This window comes from Canis lupus, chromosome 19 (assembly GCF_048164855.1).
Source record: "Canis lupus baileyi chromosome 19, mCanLup2.hap1, whole genome shotgun sequence".
In the NCBI taxonomy this organism is placed as follows: Eukaryota; Metazoa; Chordata; class Mammalia; order Carnivora; family Canidae; genus Canis; species Canis lupus.
This window is the reverse complement of record NC_132856.1, coordinates 47,371,023-47,388,742: the sequence shown is the minus strand read 5'-3', so window position 1 is coordinate 47,388,742 and position 17,720 is coordinate 47,371,023. Positions and strand designations below refer to the sequence as shown.

Genomic DNA, 17,720 nt, shown 5'->3' with positions numbered 1-17,720 from the left:
AGAGAAAAGCACAACTGTTAATTGTCTCATCCTTCTAGAGTTTTCCCCATGCACATAGTCCTATCTAAACATGAAAGGTAACTATTTTAAAGCACAAATAGGATCACCCTATAGCACAGCTTGCCTGTTACTTAGCAGTACATTTTGGGAACCTTTTTGTGCTAGTGAATAGGTATGAAGTAAGTGGCTGCCCTTGACCAGGTGCTGTGTTCAACCCTGGGGTTGCAGAGTAGCTGAGGGAGGTTGACATGTCCCTTCGCCTGGGGCAGTCAAGTATGTGAGCCCAGTGGTTGATCCACTAACTACCCAGAGTGTGGTCAATGCCATGGGGTAGGGCAGGGAGAAGGCTCTGGGGCAGCGATACTTGAAGAGCTGTAACACCAGCCACATCAGTTCTACAGAGCCAGTGTTCTCTCCCTTCCTCTTCTCTCAAGCGCGGAACCCACTGCCCAGGCCAGGAGCTGGCTGTCCCTGGTTTGGAAATGCACTCGGCTAGGCCTGTGGGTGGATGACAGCTGCCTGTGCAGGGACGACGGGTGGGTGCCCCGGGTTGTCTCCATGCTGAGCCCCTCTGCCCTGCAGGCTGAAGGCCAAGGAGGAGGAGTGGCGGGAGGCCCAGCAGGGCTTCAACAAGATCTGGCGGGAACAGTACGAGAAGGCATATCTCAAGTCCCTGGACCATCAGGCCGTAAACTTCAAACAGAACGACACCAAGGCCCTTCGCTCCAAGAGCTTACTCAACGAGATCGAGAGCGTCTATGATGAAGTAAGGCCCTCTGCTTCTCCCAGTCTCAGGCAGATTGCCAGCTCTCTGTGCCTCTGTTTCCTCAGTATCCCTCTCATAGGGGTGGAGTGGATGTTTCTGTGGCACTCAGCCTAACACCCGTCCAGGGGGAGGATTATAGCCCGTTGCTGGCAAAGGGCCCTCCCCTCCCACGCCTCCTTCCTGCCCCACTTACTCCCGGGCCTTGATCAACCTTCCCTCGGTGACTTCACCTTTCCTTTCTCTGCTGCTAGCTGTGTGCCCGCACAGTTGAACCCTGAGGAGGAACGTTCCATCTGACCCTTACATTACGATGCAGTAGCATTGTCCTGGTTTTAGGAGTGACAAAACGGAGACCTGAGATGTGGCCACTAGCCAAAGCCAGTCACAGGAGACAACGCTCCGGGCCCAAGGGCTATGCCTCTAGTCACCACACTGCGCCTTCTTGGCAGCTGGGGCACAGTCAGGCTCATGGGGCCAGAGCCGCAGAACTGAGGCAGGGCTGGCTCCAGGCTATGAGGATTGAGGCATTGATACCACATACAGGGAGGGAGTTACTTGCAAGAGCCTGTGGTGGGAAGCCCCTTCCCTCCTGCTGCTCTGCTCTGGGCTGCCCCTTGCCCTGCAGGGCCCACTTGCAGCTAGTTGGGTCTCCTCACTTTCATCCTCCAGCGGATCCTCCAGGCCTGAGAGCACCCTCCCACCCCCCTCAACAGAGTACGTGGGACAGCCTCAGAACGAGAGTTGATGAGCTGACCCGTGAGGCCCAGCACTGTCACCGCGGAGTTCCTTCGCCCTTTCCCCGGGGGGCAGAGGGGAGAGGGGCACTGTTTGGGGCTGGAGGTTGGCCCACCAGCCTGGTGAGCTCTGCGTGTGCAAGCCTGTCATGCATGGGGAAGTCAGCCCCGTGTTGCACTGTGGGTTAGCAGAACACAGTTCTGAATTCCATACGTCGGAACTTGCTCTGAGAAAAGGACTTAAAGAGATTTTTGAGGGTGTTTGTGGCACAAATGAGATAGGGACTCACAGAGCAGTAGGAGAAGGAGGTTACGCCAGAGCCAGGAGCCGGGCTCAGCTTCTGGAGCAGCCGCACACCAGCTCTCAGGCCCCCCTGCCGCCAGCGCAGGGAAAGGAGATCTCGGGCTGCTACAGAATAGTGTCCCCGAGGGAGCATGACCTCTGGAAGGAAGAGACAGGCCTGACCCTGCCCTCGTTCTCTGTTGGTCACTCATTCTGTGGCTGTTCAAGGAGTCCCCTCAGTGCTGTGCCCTGGACCGGTCACCGAGAGGTGAGAGAGACCTGGCCCTGCCCCTGGGAGCTCCCCACCTGCAGGCACGGCATCCACGCTCACATTTTCTGAGAGCCTGGGTGTGTCAGCCTCGTTGCCTGGTGCTGGGGATCAATGCCACCCAGGGGAGCGTGTTGTCAGGGCTGACCTCAGCAGGCAGCTCAAGGCAGTCTGGAGAGAGTATGATCATCTACAGGTTCGCAGGAAGAAAAGGCATTAGCTGGATAAAGTCTGAGGAGAGGGATGAGACCAGGGCTGTGGTTTTCCAGGGCAAAAGAGGAGAGGGGTAGGTTGCAAAGGTCTTAACACATAGCAGGAGGTAGTTCGGCGCTCGTGAAGCATTGAATGAGGCCAGGTGTCGGGGGCTACAGGATGTGCCAGGGACTGGGATCCTGTCGTGAGCAGTGCAGAAGGCCTAGAAGACCGTAACAAGGCTGACCATGCTCCTGTAGGTCAAATCACTCTAGACACAGATCAGTGGGTGGAGTGGGCTGGTGGGCAGTTGGGAGGTGCTGGGCTGCACCCCAGACCAGAGTGTGATGCCTTTAGAGCACTCTGGCCCTGGGCTCCCCTACCTTGACTTCTCCCAGCTGGTCATTTCCTGCCTAATGACCCCCTGTCCCCCCCAGCACCAGGAGCAACACTCGGAAGGCCGCAGCGCCCCATCCAGCGAGCCACACCTCATCTTTGTGTATGAGGACAGGCAGATCCTGGAGGACGCGGCCGCCCTCATCAGCTACTACGTGAAGCGGCAGCCAGCCATCCAGAAGGAGGACCAGGGCACCATCCACCAGCTGGTACACCAGTTCGTGCCCAGCCTCTTCTTCTCCCAGCAGCTGGACCTGGGGGCGTCTGAGGACTCCGCTGATGAGAGCAGGGGGAGCCCCCAAGGGCAGAGTGCAGACCCCGGTGACCGGAAGAAGCCGGCGCCCGGGCCACAGAGCAGCCCCCCAGAGGAGAAGGGGCCCGTGGGCGAGGCGCCGGCCACCGAGCAGCCGCCACAGCAGCACAAGCCCCTGGATGACGTGTACAGCCTCTTCTTCGCCAACAACAACTGGTACTTCTTCTTGCGCCTCCACCAGACCCTGTGCTCCAGGTTGCTGAAGATCTACCGCCAGGCACAGAAGCAGCTCCTGGAGTACCGGACCGAGAAGGAGAGGGAGAAACTGCTCTGTGAGGGCCGCCGGGAGAAGGCCAACGACCCTGCCATGGAGCTGCGGCTGAAGCAGCCGAGTAAGGCCTTGGGCCCCTGGGGGTGGTGCACGGGTGCTCACGTCCACCGGCTGGCCCAGGACTCGGGTGCCCAGTCTGGCTCCCGTCCTGGAGCCTCAGGCCGATGTTAGGAAGCCTGTGGCGGGAGGCAGCATCCTGTGGAGACTTAGGTTCATCCTGGTGAGGCCCACACGTGTGTGTGGCCCTGGGTGACTGTGGTCCCCACTCCACAGGCGAGGTGGAGCTGGAGGAGTACTATCCGGCCTTCCTGGACATGGTGCGGAGCCTGCTGGAGGGCAGCATCGACCCCACGCAGTACGAGGACACTCTGCGTGAGATGTTTACCATCCATGCCTACGTGGGCTTCACCATGGACAAGCTGGTGCAGAGCATTGCACGGCAGGTGAGTAGGGGTGGCGGGGCTGGAGCCACGGGCCACGAAGCACCTCTGGGAGGGTCCCTGCCTGCCCCCGGCCCTTCCTTCATCTCATGCTGTGGGGATGGCCCTGTGGTCAGCACTTTTCTTTTGTTATTTTAATTGAAGTAGAATTCACATAACACAGAATTCACCATTTTCAAATGAACGATTCAGTGGCATTTAGTGCGTTTATAATGTTGTATAGACACCACTTGTATCTAGTTTCGGAGCATTTCCATCACTCCAGAGGGGACCCAACCCCCATGAGCGGTCATCCCACTCATTGTCCTCTCCCAAGCTCCTGGCAGCCACCTGTCTGTCTTCTGTCTCTATGGACTTTCCTGATCTAGATGTTTCCTTTAAATGGACTCATACAGCTTGTGGCCTTTTGTGTCTGGCTCCTCTCAAACTCAGTATGTTGCTTGCGGGGCTCATCCACCAAAATGCACGCATCCATCTGTAGTGCGTTTCAGTGCTTCCTTCCCTAACGTGGCCGACGCCTACACCATCGTGTGGATGGACCACATTCATTCATCCACTCACCTGTAGATGGTCATGTGGGTTGTTGTCACCTTTTTTTTTTTTTTTAAGATTTTATTTATTTATTCATGAGACGCACACACAAACACACAGAGGCAGAGACACAAGCAGAGGGAGAAGCAGGCTCCATGCAGGGAGCCTGATGTGGACTCGACCCTGGGACTCCAGGATCATGCCTGGACCGAAGGCAGGCGCCAAACTGCTGAGCCACCCAGGGATCCCCCAGGTTGTTGCCACCTTTTGGTGATTGCAAACATGGGTATACAAGGATCCATTTGACTCCTTGACACACCTTTCTTGACGGTAGCAACACATAAGGAACTGTGTAGCTCATTCCTTCTGGAGGGAGACTGTCAGGGACATTTATTAGTATCACTGAGAATAGCAGAAGACACCACAGCTGGGTGTGAACAGGAGGAAATCAGTCACGTTAATATAAACAGCAAAACCTCAGACGAGACAGATACGGTCTTGGGACATAAGTCCTGCTCGGTTACCACCAGAGTTATTGTTCAGCTTGACTTGGTTTCCCGTTTATCCAGTAAGGCTATTCCCCACAAAGCAAAAAAGCTGAGGTAAGAGTAGTGTCCTGACCCTCTCACCCAGATACAGTTGCTAGAAATGGCATTTCCTTTCAGGCTTTACAAGCTTCCCATCGAAGCAGAAACACACACAGAAGCATGCCCAAGCGTGCAGCTCGGGTCTTCACAGATAGCCCTCCCTGCATGCAGGCACCCACGGCCTGGTCTCTGGCACCGAGAGCCCCCGGTTTGGAGCTGTGCACCATTGCAAGCCCATAGCGTGCCTGGCCACACCCAGACCGTGGGATTGTGTGGGGTCCTCTGCCGAGATCCCTGTGGCCCCCATCCCTCCCCCCAGGAAGCCTTGCAGGGAATGAGCCCCTCTTTGATCCCTGGAGGTTGCCATCTGTGCCTGGGGTGGGGCTCCCGTGGCTCAGGATTGGTGGCCTCTCCTCCCTCATGGGTCTGGCTGGTGGTGGGGTTGTGTTGTGGTTGGTTTCCCTGACGGCTCATAGGGTGGGTGTCTTTGGATCCCTCTGTGGCTGTTTGGACATCCTAGGTTGTGGAGAGCCCATCTGTGCCAGTTGGCCCTTCCCCTGTGGAGCCCACCACCTTTTCCCCACTGGGGAGTGGGAAGCTCTGCATCTTCTGGCTGCTAGGAATCCTCCTCCCTGACAGGTGTGCTCTGAGACCCTAACCCTTTTGTGTTTGGCCATCTCCCCATGTCCCTCTGTGTGCCAGGCCAGCTCTCTGTCCCTACCTATCACCATCTGTAGTCATGGCCTGTGTGAACAAGTGTTCTGGAAGCAGGCACACAGGGCCCTGTGAACAGGCCATTATAGGGCTGGCCATCCAGTCTGCCCCCAGTGGGGCCCAGTTCTGGGGACAGCAGCCTCATCAATAGCACCCAGAGGGTTGGACCAGATCGGATACTCTGATGAACATGTTTTTTTTTTAATTCCCTTGTCCCCAAATGTCTCCTATAGAACTTGTTTCTTCGTTTTTTGTTTTTTGTGTTTTTTTGTTTTATTTTGTTTTTTTAAAAAAAAAAGGAAAAGAAAAGGAGCAAGAAAAATGGAGATATTTAGCTGAAGCCCCATAAGGACAGGACCCCAGGCCCCGACCTCCCACCTGCCAGCAGGGCACATGCTCACAGGGCCATCAGAAGGCTTTGAGGCCATATTGGTGCTCTTTGCCTCTTTCCCCTGTTTGATTAGCCTTTCTTCTGGTCAGTAGTAGCAGCCGGTGTGTTTACTGGGGTCTTACTTACCGGGTGAGATTTACACGCGGCCACGTGTTATATCTACCCAACAAAGCTGCGCGTGGGGAAGGCCCCGAGGCCTGGAACCCCCACGGCTGGTGCCTGGGGCACCAACTCCTCACTGGCCACTACTTCCCTTATTCTTCCTAAATCTGGAGGTTTTGAGTATGTTGATAGGGCTCACAAGAATTCATTGTGTCCGTAGCAGAACACTGAGGGAAGAATTACTTGCCATGGCACCACCTTGGGATAATTACCATCCCCATTTTGGCTCGTTTTATTCACTACCTTAGTGCTTTTCACACCGAGGCAGCGCTTGCTGGTCTGGGCTGGCTTGCTCTGGGTTGGTTTTCGATCTTGTCCGGTGTGGTCTGCAGCCAGCATGCGGAGGCTGCCTGGCACAGCCGTTGGACCCTGGCCTTCATGCCCACCTCGTGGACATTGCTGGCCTCGTCTGGGGATGAGGGGGGTCCCAACGGGAGGTGGCGGCAGCTGTGCCTCACTCCCTGGGGACACACAGACGCCACGCGCCCACTGGCTCTCCCTCCCTGCCAGCTGCACCACCTCGTGAGTGACGACGTCTGTCTGAAGGTGGTGGAGCTCTACCTGAACGAGAAGAAGCGAGGTGCTGCAGGGGGGAACCTGTCCTCCCGCTGCGTCCGCGCTGCCAGGGAGACCAGCTACCAGTGGAAGGCTGAGCGGTGCATGGCTGATGAGAACTGCTTCAAGGTAAAGGGTGGCCACGCTCTGCCCCACGCGGGGCCGGGGCTGCAAGGAGGACACCCACGACGGGGGACAACTGGCTGCTTTGCCCCGGCCCGGGAGGCGGGCTGGGGCTGGGGCTGGCGCTGGGCCTTGACTTGGCTGCTAGCCTACCCGATAGCACAGACTTCTCTTACTGGGCCCCTGGCAGCTGGGGAAGGCAGTCCTAGATGACCGTGCAGCCTCGTTCGGGGCTTCAGCCTGTTCATCCCCCTTCCTCCCCAGGTGATGTTCCTCCAGCGCAAAGGGCAAGTGATCATGACCATCGAGCTTCTAGACACCGAAGAGGCGCAGACAGAGGACCCTGTGGAGGTCCAGGTGAGAACCACAGTCCACCTTGAACACATCGTGGGGGTTAGGGGCAGCCACGGGCAGCACCGTGGGGCCCCCCGGGCCCCCCAAAAGCCTTGTGCACACACTGGCCAGGCACCGGCTGCAACTGTCCACCCAGCGAGGCCTCAGTCACAGCCTGACCTTCTTGGAAGCCTGAGAGGGGATGGCCACTGCACATGCCCCATCAGGAGCCAGTGTGCATGTCCAGGGCAGGAAGGCAGGTGAGAGCCAGGCCATCCTTCCCCAAAACCCTCTTCCTGGCTCCTCCCACCTGCTGCAAACACTGTCATCCCCCTTGAGCCCATGGCCTGCATGGTCACTCCGACCCTGTGGCGTGTGGCCCTGTACTCCCCGTGCCTGAAGCCCAGAGCCCTGGATCCCAGTCCCTGGTCACCAGGAGAAACCCCCTGGCCCACACTCTAGATGCACATTCCACTTGGTATCCCGGTGCCTCTAAGCCCCTAGCCTCCTTCACAGAGTAGGGCCCTCCCCACTACTGCAGCCAGTGGGGGTCCCCTTGTGGAATCCTTCCCTGTGGGCCTCAGGGCTTCCCAACAGCAGATGCTTTCCCAGACAAGTGTAGGTGGGGGTCTGTACACCCTGCTCCTTCCAGAAGTTTCCAGCAAATGTGGTTTTGTGAGGCTTGAGTCTGGAGGAGCCTGTGGCTTTTAGAAGGTGGTGAACAGAGGGAGGGTCACTTGGACACGGCAGACCATGCTCACCCCTGACCTGAGCAGCCCCTGCAAGCCCTGCCTTCTGCTCATCCCCAACTCCTGCCTGGCCTGTCCCTGCCGCTCCTCGGATCCAGCTCCTCTGTGTGAAGGCCCCGCTCCCTGGGGGAGCTTGTCACGTGACGGGTGCAGAGAGGATGTCATATAGCAGGTGTGCTTATCCACCCAAGTGTGAAATGCCACAGCTGTCTACCTTGTGGCTCTGGGCAAGTGCTTCAGCCAGAGCTGCTGCCATCTGGTGGCTCCTCAGTAGCTGCCACCCTCCCGATGCTTTGGGAAACTGAGGATGAAATCCCTGGGAGCCCCTGAGCTCAGGGTCCCAGGTGAGAGGCTGGTGCCTCCAATGACACGGGCCTGTCTCCCCATGTCCCCACAGCACCTGGCTCGGTATGTGGAGCAGTATGTGGGGACCGAGGGGGCATCCAGCTCGCCCACCGAGGGCTTTCTCCTGAAGCCCGTGTTCCTGCAAAGGTAAGAGGACCCCCAGATGTGGTTCCTTCCCGGGGGACCCGCTCCCACCACCGGCAGCAGCAGGGCCCAGCACCAGGGCCTGACTGGTTTTCCCCGTGTTGCTGGCCAAAGGGGTAGGGTAGTGGTTTCCACCACATCGGTCTGCATTTGTCTGACCCCGGGGAAGTCAGCCGTCTTCCCGGCGTTTACGGGCTGTGAGGATTTCCCAGTCTGCAGATCCTCCTCTCGCCTCCAGGAACCTCAAGAAGTTCCGCAGGTGGCAGTGTGAGCAGGTGCGTGCCCTGCGCGGCGAGGCCAAGAGCTCCTGGAAGCGGCTGGTCGGGGTCGAGAGCGCCTGCAACGTGGACTGTCGCTTCAAGCTCAGCACCCACAAGATGATGTTCATCGTCAACTCCGAGGACTACATGTACCGCCGTGGGACCCTCTGCCGGGCCAAGCAGGTGCCCCTCTCTGCCCGGGGCCTGGGAGCCACGGCTGTCTGGGAGTGGTGTGCACCCTTTTTCCCCCCAGGATCCGGCCCACGGCTATCTGGGGCTGCCCTGACTCCCCTCCCCACCCCCTTCTGCAGGTACAACCACTGGTCCTGCTGCGCCACCACCAGCACTTTGAGGAGTGGCATGGCCGCTGGCTGGAGGACAACGTGACAGTGGAGGCGGCTGGCCTGGTGCAGGACTGGCTGATGGGCGAGGAGGACGAGGACATGGTGCCCTGCAAGACCCTCTGTGAGACGGCACACGTGCACGGCCTGCCTGTGACCCGCTACCGAGTGCAGTACAGCCGCCGCCCAGCCTCGCCCTGACTCCCTCGGTGGGCGCCATGACGCGCGGTTTGGTGCAGCCACTTCCCTGGCCCAGATGTGCATCGGGGCCTTCTCATGAACAACCTGAGGGGAGCACAGTGTCCCCCAGCCTTGCTGCTACAGGCTGCGAGCTCTAGAGGATAGGGTTGTGTCGGCTTGTGGCCCTGTGCTACCATCCCTTTCGGCTTCCCTGCTTCCTTTGGGTTTATCCCGTGCCAAACCTGACCCCTTCCTGCACTTGAACTCGGGGCTCGCTCCTTGCTGGAAGGGGGAGGATCAACACGCTGGCCGAGGAGCAAGTGATGGCCTTTATGCACCTGCTGGGCCGCTTTCATCACACGTGCCAAATCCCTAGGTGAGGGCACCACTGGTCCTTTTGTGCAGTGTCTGGAAAAGTCCGTGATGAACTGCGCGTTGGGGGGCATGTGTGGGGGAGGGGGTCGGCATTCAAGAGACCCCAACATCGAAGGAGTCGGGCCTGGGGGATCTGCTTGAAAAGCTTGTCCTTCCTGAATGGTTCTAAAAGCTTCTGGAAATTTCCCAAGCTGGGACCATGCCTGCATCTGATAGTTTGGGCATGGGCGTGGCCCTGCTAATGCGTGGGGTCCTTGGTCACTTTGAAAGCAGGAGGAGCCCTTTGGGCCAAACTGTTGAGATTCTGCTTTGGTGTCAGGATGTGGCATGGGAGGCCCCACCCTGGAAGAAATGGGACTCCAAACCCTGTGTTGACATGGCAGCCACACTCCGAGCTCCCGAGGGGAGGGGGCTCAGCCTGAAACTCCCTTGGAGCTCGAGTGGCCCCACACTGGCGGGGGGGCCAGGGGTGCGGCCATGTACCTAAGAAGGACATTCTAGAAATATATATATGCACACAAGTATTTATTCATAAGCTCTCCTAGTGGTTGTAACTTCTGCAGCAGCCAAGTCCCACGGTTCCTTGGGCAGTTGAGAGCCCTCTTCGTGGGACTCTGCAGGTCTGCCCTTGACGTTGCCATTCCTAGAGCCACCACCTGGACAGGGGACAGGCATGAGGGGCTGAGGCGACTGCCCTACAGAGGCTTTCTGTGCCAAGAATGCCAAGCAGTCTGGGCTGGGGACCAGCTCTCTAGAATTCCTGCACCATGAAAAGTCCTGGCCGGGCTCCTGGCACCATCAGAAGGGGGTCAACCAACAGGGGCTCCAGAACCATCCCCGTGCGGCCTCCTTTCTGCCCAGCAGCAGCCCTCACCCTCCCAAAACTGAGCTGTGCCAAATATGCAGTTCTGGGGATTGGAGATGTGTTTCTAGAAGTTACCTGTGGAACTCAAGGTTTGCAAAGCCTTTGACTCGGGGTCTGGGCGATTCCAGGGCCAGTGTGCCCTGCCCAGGGTCTTCTAGCCCATGTTTGCTCAAGTGTACCAGGCACTTTGTCCACATCCTTGTTTTATAAGAAGGGAACTTACCGGAATTCCTGAACCAGACCCTCCCAGCGCCATCCTCCGGAGCCCGTGGCCCCTTCCGTGCCTCGGTGCGGCCCTGGGGTGCGGGCCACACCCCACTGAGCCCCGCCCTGCATGCTTCTAGGGAGCGTCTCTTCTGTTTTTGAAGAATTTCTGTTCTGGGGCTTGTACTTCCTTTGCAGCTGTTTTGAATGTAGTTTTTCCTTTTCTATTTATTTGCACATTAAAGTTAAAAACTAAATATTGACCTAACTCTGAAGTCCTCTTGGTCATTACAGGGGCCCCCAGGGGTTGTCTGCACCTGCGCCCCCTCGCGGCCATCCTGCACCTCCACAGGAGGGTCCTGTTTCCCCAAGGATGCCGTCCCATCCAGTTTTCTGGAATGTTCATTCCCAGCTCAGGAGAGGTGTTTTAAGTGTTGTGCTTGGGAAAAAAATGGTGTTGGCTCTGAGCTTTCTCTACCTGCCCAGCACGGGATCTTTCCCACCCCCGGGCTCCCCTCTCCTCTCAACACACCTCCAGAGACTTTGTCATCACTCTGTACCCCCCCACCCCAGCTCACCTGGGCCTGCTCCCATCCGGCCCCGCCTCCAGGGTAGTGGGAGACCACAGCTCTTAGGGTCCTCTTAGCGGATAAGCCCTTGGGGCTCCTATCTGGCCTCCCCCCTAACTCACCCCCGGCGCCCACTGCTGGGCCTCACCCTCCCGGGCCAGGTCCCAGAGCTGAGACTGCTGCCCACCTGGCCTGTCCTCTCCTGGATGCGGCCCTCTTCCCAAGTGGCCGTTGCTGCCTTCCAGCAACCCCCTCGCCATGCACCCCACACACACATGGTGCCGCACGCCTCCCCCTCCAGAGGATCAGGGCTCCCGGGAGTTTGGCGAATGAGGCTCAGTGCTACCCCAGATGCCTCCTTGCCTCGAGCCCACGTCGAGGATGGGTCCCAGGGCCCTGGGTGCCCGCAGTCGGGCCTTCCGGTTGGAAGCTCTGGGAGGGGTGTCCTGGGGCGCGGGCCCTGGCAGCTGCTGCAGCAGCTTCCGGGAAGGACACAGGGTCCCTGGAGTTGGCGGGGCCTGTGGCTGGGGTCAGGGTCCGCAGGAGAAACAGGAGGGAGGGTCTCCTGCTGGCCGTGTTGGGAAGGGGTTGTGACCCGTGCGGGTGAGGACCTGGCCCTGTGGACACAGCCTGCAGCCTGGTGAGGCGCGGAGCAGGGGACCAGCCTGCCCTCCCCGGACTCGTGGAGGCACCAGATCCTCGGGGCCCGTTGTTCAGGCGCTGTCTGCAGCAGGCGATCGCGCCCTGATGAACAGCGCTGATGAACAAAGCAGCCCTCCGACCTCGCCGCCCTGCGCCTCCCTTCCCTCCTCCTTCCCCGAGAGGAGAGGGAGCAGGCGGGTGATACCTGGGGGGGAGGCTTTCCAGGGGGGCCTGATGAGCATCTATTTATCTCTTCTGCTATTTGTGAAGGGTTTGTCTCAATGGCTATTTCACAAGGTATAAGCTTTACACCTGATGTCCTGGCTGAGGAGGAGGCCGATTGTTCTGAAAAGCAAGTTGACCCGAAGGCGGTCTCAGGAGGGCGGGGTGGGGCCTGGGGGCGTAGGACCTCGGGGTAGAAGGCTGAGGGCCCGAGGGCCGGGGCCGGGGGTGTGGGCTTGAGATCTGAATGGCAGCTCTTGTGTGCCCAAGCGCCAGGGCATGGTATGATGGTGCAGCTTGGACTGTGGTCCCAGGGGCATCTGGGGCTGAGAGCGCCAGACCCCAACCCCTGGAGCCTGGTGAGGCGTGGTCAGGGCACCCTCCTCTGGGCCGGAGGTGGGTTAATGTCCCTGCCCACAGGCTGAGGCCCAGCCCGGGAATAAGGCAGACACGCGGTTGTGCGTGCCCATCTGCCTTCAAAGTACAGCATAAAGGGATCACACTTTCCACGAAGATGGTGCCCCGAGAGCTGTTGCGTTGGACGTGAGGCATCTCTCACTGACGCACCGACCTCCATCGTCCACTGGAGACCTCGAGGTGGGCCAGCATGGGCTGCGGGGGCTCCTGGGCGGGCCAGGTGGGGCTGCCGGCTTTGGGAATCCAGGTCCAGGACCATCTGCTCAGATCAGATTGCCCTTCCCCTCCCCCCCATCATTTTAAATAAGTTTTTTTTTAAATTTTTATTTATTTATGATAGTCACACACAGAGAGAGAGAGAGGCAGAGACACAGGCAGAGGGAGAAGCAGGCTCCATGCACCGGAAGCCCGACGTGGGATTCGATCCCGGGTCTCCAGGATCGCGCCCTGGGCCAAAGGCAGGCGCTAAACCGCTGCGCCACCCAGGGATCCCTAAATAACTTTTTAATTCAGTTAAAATACACATAAAATTGAGCCATTTTAAGTGTCCAGTTCAGTGGCTGTAAGTACATCCACGTGGTTATGCAACCATCCCCACCGTCCCTCTCCAGAACTTCCCCGTCTTCCCAAACTGGGAACTCTTGTCCCCATAAAACACAGACGCCCCCGCTCCTCCCCCGGCCCCTCGCACCTGCACCCACTGCCTACTCGCTGGCTCTGAGAATCGGACCACGTCGAGGGACCTCATCTTAGTGGGGTCACATAGTATCGATGCTTTCTTGGCAGCTTATCTCACTCAGCATCACCCATGCTGTAGAATAGCTTCAATCAGATTCTTCTTCCTTTTTATTTTTTTACTTTTTTAAAGGTTTTATTTATTTATTCATGAGAGACAGAGATTGAGAGAGAGTCAGGGACACAGGCAGAGGGAGAAGCAGGCTCCATGCAGGGAGCCCGACGCCGGACTCGATCCCAGGACCCCCCAGATCACGCCCGGAGCCAAAAGCAGACGCTCCACCACTGAGCCACCCAGGCGCCCCAGATTTTCTTTCCTTTTTAAAGCTGCTATCCTGCCTTTTTAATTTTTAAAAAAAGATTTATTTGAGAGAAAGAGATTGAGAGAGAGCACGAGCAGAGAGGAGGGGCAGAGGAAGAGGGAGAAGCAACCTCCCCGCTGAGCCGGGATCCCGAAGAGGGACTCGATCCCAGGACCCTGGGATCATGACTTGAGCCGAAGGCAGATGCTCAACCGACTCAGCTACCCAGGGCTTTTCTAAAATGTGAGTTTCGGGGGGCACCTGGGTGGCTCAGGTCTTGATCTCAGGGTAGTAAGTTCAAGCCCCGCATTGGGCTCCATGCTGGGCGTGGAGCTAAATAAATAATAAACAAAAAAGTGAGGTTTTTACGGATAGTGACAGATGACACAGAAAAATCCCAACAGTACACAAAAGCACACGAACGGTAGGCACCCAAGTCCCTCTCGCCAAAGGCGGCTGCCCTCAGCATCCTCCAGAAAGCCCCTGGCGCGGCAGGGCGCCCCACACATCCTGGGGGGGGGCTGCCCCCTCCTGCTGGCACAGGGTTGTTTCTGTGATGGGGCTGGGGATACACAACCCCGCCTCCGCCCTGCGGAGAATACCCGCCCCCCCAACAAGTGACTTCCTGCCCGCGTGCCCCCCCCACCCGCCTCCCCATCCCTCCCCAGACATCGACTCCTGAGTCCAACCAGCCTCCCCCAGAGTCGCCCAGCCGCCAGCCCCCCAGCCGCCCCTGCACAGGTTCCCCGTCCTGCTCCTGGAGGGCAGCAGGGGGTCCCCATCTGGGTTTCCCTGTGAGCTCAGAGGGACCTCTGTCACGAGGTGCCTGCCGAGACACACGCGTGGCTGAATTTGTCACCGGTGCCGGTGGAAACAGTCCGGAAACGGGAGACTCCCGGCTAAGACCCTGTCCCCGCCGGAACTGTCTGGGCCTGGGTCCCCCACCCTGGGCTGGGGGCCGGGACCTTGGCATCTCACCCTCAGCTGCGCCGACGCCGTCCGGGACTGCTCGGTCACTTCCTGGCTGGTCCCCGTGACCTCGAGTGTGTGGCTAGATTAGGGTTCCCAGCACCAGGACAGGCCGCATCGCTGCCCTTCTCCCACCCCTGGTTCATTTCTTCTTCCTTGCCCCCCTACCGCTGCCTCGGGGTTCTCCTGCTCTCAGACACCCCCCCCACCCCAGCAGCAGCAGCAGCCTGACCACACAGGTCGAGACCCCCCAGCGTGGAGCGGAGCACGGCGGAGGCCTCTCCCTGGAGGGGCATCAGGGGGGACTGTGTGCAGAAGAGAGGAGGACCCTCCCCCTCCCCCGCGAGCCCCTCTGAATTTTTTCACCTGCAAGGTGGGCCCGCATCTGAGTGCAGGGACAAGGAGGGGCGAGAGGAGGGTGGGTGGCTCAGGGGCCCTCTCTCCCGGGCTGGCCTGGCCACCACTCTCAGGCTGAGTTCTGGCCTTGACCGTTCCCGGGAGCCCCAGGCTGCGGATGGAGCCAGGAGGGGAGCAGAAGGGGCCTCAAGACCCAGAAGGAGGCCGAAGCTGGGCTCCTCTCTGCTCCCCAGGATAGTCGCAATAAGGCGGGGCAGCCCCCACAGAGGACCCGGGTGTCTGGGGAGGGGGGAGGACCACTCACCTGCTCTGACCTCTGACTTGGAGGCAGGGCTCTGGTCCAGCCAGCCACAGACAGGGATGGGCGGGGGGGGGGGGGGCGGGGGGCTGCAGGAAGGGTGCAGAGCCCTTGCCTGGGGACGTGACCTGCAGGGCTGTCCTGGGAACGGGGACTGCACACATGACCGGGTAGCAGGAAGCAGCCACTCAGCCGGGAGAGGCTTTCTGGGCTAGACAGAGGCTGAGGGTGGGGAATTTCCTCCCCCATCTTGCCGGCCCAGCACTGGGACCCTGTTTTTGAAACCAAGTGACTCTGGCCACCAGGCTTCCTCAGGCCACACCATGGGCCTGTCACAGGCTTGTGGGGGCAGGGACTGGTTTATCTCACTGGGGCCTGTCCAATCCTCCACTGGCACTCAGGAAGCTGGGGGTGGGGGTCCAGCCAGGCAGGAAGCCCTAGGTCAGCCGGCCCCAGCCCAGAGCAGCCTTGGCAGCATGTGGGCCTTGGTGCTGCTCTGGCCTCTGGTTATGGGGTTCAACCTGGAGGACGACAGCCAGAGCCCCCTCACCTATGACGAGATGGGGAGCACAGGGGGAGGTAATGGTGCATGCCCTTGGGCCTTGTCTGGGGGCTGGAGGGAGGCCTAGAGTTGATGAGTGGGAGACAGGGAACTGGCTGGGAGGGGGCAGTCCTCCAACCCAGCCCGGTGCCAGGGCTGGGGGTGTCTGTCCAGCTCTGACTCACCAGGCTGGGGGCTCCTGAGAGCTGGAGCCTGGACCGGAGCCCCCAGGGAGCAGCATCCCGCAGTGGGAGGGACCGGCGGGGTGGTGGTGGTGGGGGAAACGGGGGTGACAACCGGACTCTCAACGCCTCGATCCCCTTTCCCCCAGATGGCACAGTGGGGCCCCTGAGCGGGCCCCAGGAGGGGACCCCTCACTCGCCCCACCTGCGCAGCTTCCCCGGCCAGCCCTGGGCTAACAACAGCGAGATCTTGGAGATCCCAGAAAGCTCCCGCGCCCTGCTGCTGGGCTGGGTGGCCACGAGGCTGGTGCCCGCCGTGTACGGGCTGGCGCTGCTGGTGGGGCTGCCGGCCAACGGCCTGGCGCTCTGGGTGCTGGCCACGCGGGTGCCGCGGCTGCCCTCCACCACGCTGCTCATGAACCTGGCGGCCGCCGACCTGCTGCTGGCCTTGACGCTGCCGCTGCGCATCGCCTACCACCTGCAGGACCGCCACTGGCCCTTCGGCGAGGCGGCCTGCCGCGCCACCACGGCGGCGCTCTACGGGCACATGTACGGCTCGGTGCTGCTGCTGGCGGCCATCAGCCTGGACCGCTACCTCGGCGTGGTGCACCCGCTGCGAGCCCTCACGCTGCGCGGCTGGCGCCTGGCCGCCGGGCTCTGCGCGCTGGCCTGGCTGGCGGCCGCCGCCCTGGCGCTGCCCCTGGCGCTGCAGCAGCAGACCTTCCGGCTGGCGCGGCCGCCCCGCGTGCTGTGCCACGACGCGCTGCCCGCGGGCGCCCAGGCCTCCTACTGGCGACCCGCCTTCCTGTGCCTGGCCGTGCTCGGCTGCTTCGTGCCGCTGCTCGTCGTGCTGCTGAGCTACGCGGCCGCGCTGTGCGCGCTGGCGGCCGGCGGCCCGCGCTACGGCCACGCGCTGGGGCTCACGGCGCTGGTGCTCGCCTCGGCCCTGGCCTTCTTCGTCCCCAGCAACACGCTGCTGCTGCTGCACTACTCGGACCCGGGCCCGGACGCCTGGGGGGACCTGTACGCGGCCTACGTGCCCAGCCTGGCGCTCAGCACCCTCAACAGCTGCGTGGATCCCTTCATCTACTACTACGTGTCCGCGGAGTTCAGGGACAAGGTGCGGGAGAGGCTGCTCTGCTGGGCCCCGGGCGCCTCGGCGGCCTCCAGGGACGGGGCCACCCAGGGCACCGGCACCCGCTCCACCTCGCTGGTGTGACGGGCCCCCGGGAGGCGGGGCAGACGGAGAGGGGGTTGCACGGGCCGAGCGGGGTCCCCTCCCAGTTCCTGTCTACAGGGACGCCCTGAAGGTGAGCTGCTGTGAAATAGGGGCTTTGCAGGTACTGTTGAAATTGGGTCACACCGGAGGAGGGGAGAGCCTAAATCCGCTGTGACCAGTGTCCTTATAAGGAGAGGACGCACATACACACCGGGAAGGAGGCCATCTGACCACGAAGGCGGACATTGGGGTGACGCAGCCACAGCCAGAGAACACGACGCCGGCCAGAGGCCGCCAGAAACCGACCGCCCAAGCCTCGCTCCCTCAGAGCCCCCGGAAGATGCCAACCCCGCCCACGCCTTGATCTCAAGCTTCCGGCCTCCAGAACTGTCAGAGAAATAAATTTCTGTTGTCTTAAGTCACCTGTTCTGTGGTATTTGGCTACAGCAGTGCCAAGAAACTAACATATGGGCTAAATGCAGATTCCCAGGTCCGGCCAGCTCCCTCGTGTCCCAGGTGGGGCAGAGGGGTTGCCGAGGCCACTCTAGAGCTGCTGCAGGACCCCCACCCGGGAGGCTGCTCCGGCTGCCCACCCCGTCATGGCCCAGGTGGCCAGGAGGCTAGACGGCAGTCCTCCTTCCCCAAAGCCCAGGGCCTAGCTCCGGGACAGGCTCCCGGGTTTGGGGCATCTCCTGAACAGTCACTGAGGAGGCCCTCATCTGCTCCCCAAAACCTGGTGCGGCCT

The 17,720-nt window shown here is 60.3% G+C and overlaps 2 protein-coding genes across 3 annotated transcripts in view; both read left to right on the top strand.

Annotated features, from left to right (window-relative positions):
• SIN3B (SIN3 transcription regulator family member B) overlaps positions 1–10,790 on the top strand; it is a 38,823-nt gene extending 28,033 nt beyond the window's left edge. For both annotated transcript variants that reach the window (XM_072786860.1, XM_072786859.1), the window contains exons 12-19: positions 583–766; positions 2,681–3,284; positions 3,497–3,666; positions 6,559–6,732; positions 6,991–7,083; positions 8,206–8,300; positions 8,536–8,740; positions 8,869–10,790. In XM_072786860.1, the coding sequence (XP_072642961.1) occupies positions 583–766; positions 2,681–3,284; positions 3,497–3,666; positions 6,559–6,732; positions 6,991–7,083; positions 8,206–8,300; positions 8,536–8,740; positions 8,869–9,099 (1,756 nt within the window). In that variant the 3' untranslated portion in view covers positions 9,100–10,790. The remainder of the gene's footprint in view (positions 1–582; positions 767–2,680; positions 3,285–3,496; positions 3,667–6,558; positions 6,733–6,990; positions 7,084–8,205; positions 8,301–8,535; positions 8,741–8,868) is intronic.
• A 4,320-nt stretch (positions 10,791–15,110) lies between these two features.
• On the top strand, positions 15,111–17,397 carry F2RL3 (F2R like thrombin or trypsin receptor 3). Its single transcript, XM_072786853.1, has 2 exons — positions 15,111–15,612; positions 15,906–17,397. The coding sequence occupies exons 1-2, from the start codon at positions 15,357–15,359 to the stop codon at positions 16,973–16,975; spliced, it is 1,326 nt and encodes a 441-aa protein (XP_072642954.1). The 5' UTR covers positions 15,111–15,356; the 3' UTR covers positions 16,976–17,397.
• The last annotated feature ends 323 nt before the right edge of the window (positions 17,398–17,720 follow it).

Excerpts from the sequence above, each read along its gene's own strand:
- F2RL3 (XM_072786853.1), top strand. The coding sequence starts at position 15,357 with ATGGGCCTGTCACAGGCTTGTGGGGGCAGGGACTGGTTTATCTCACTG. Across the intron at positions 15,613-15,905 it reads GATGGGGAGCACAGGGGGAG|ATGGCACAGTGGGGCCCCTG; the intron begins GTAATGGTGCAT and ends CCTTTCCCCCAG.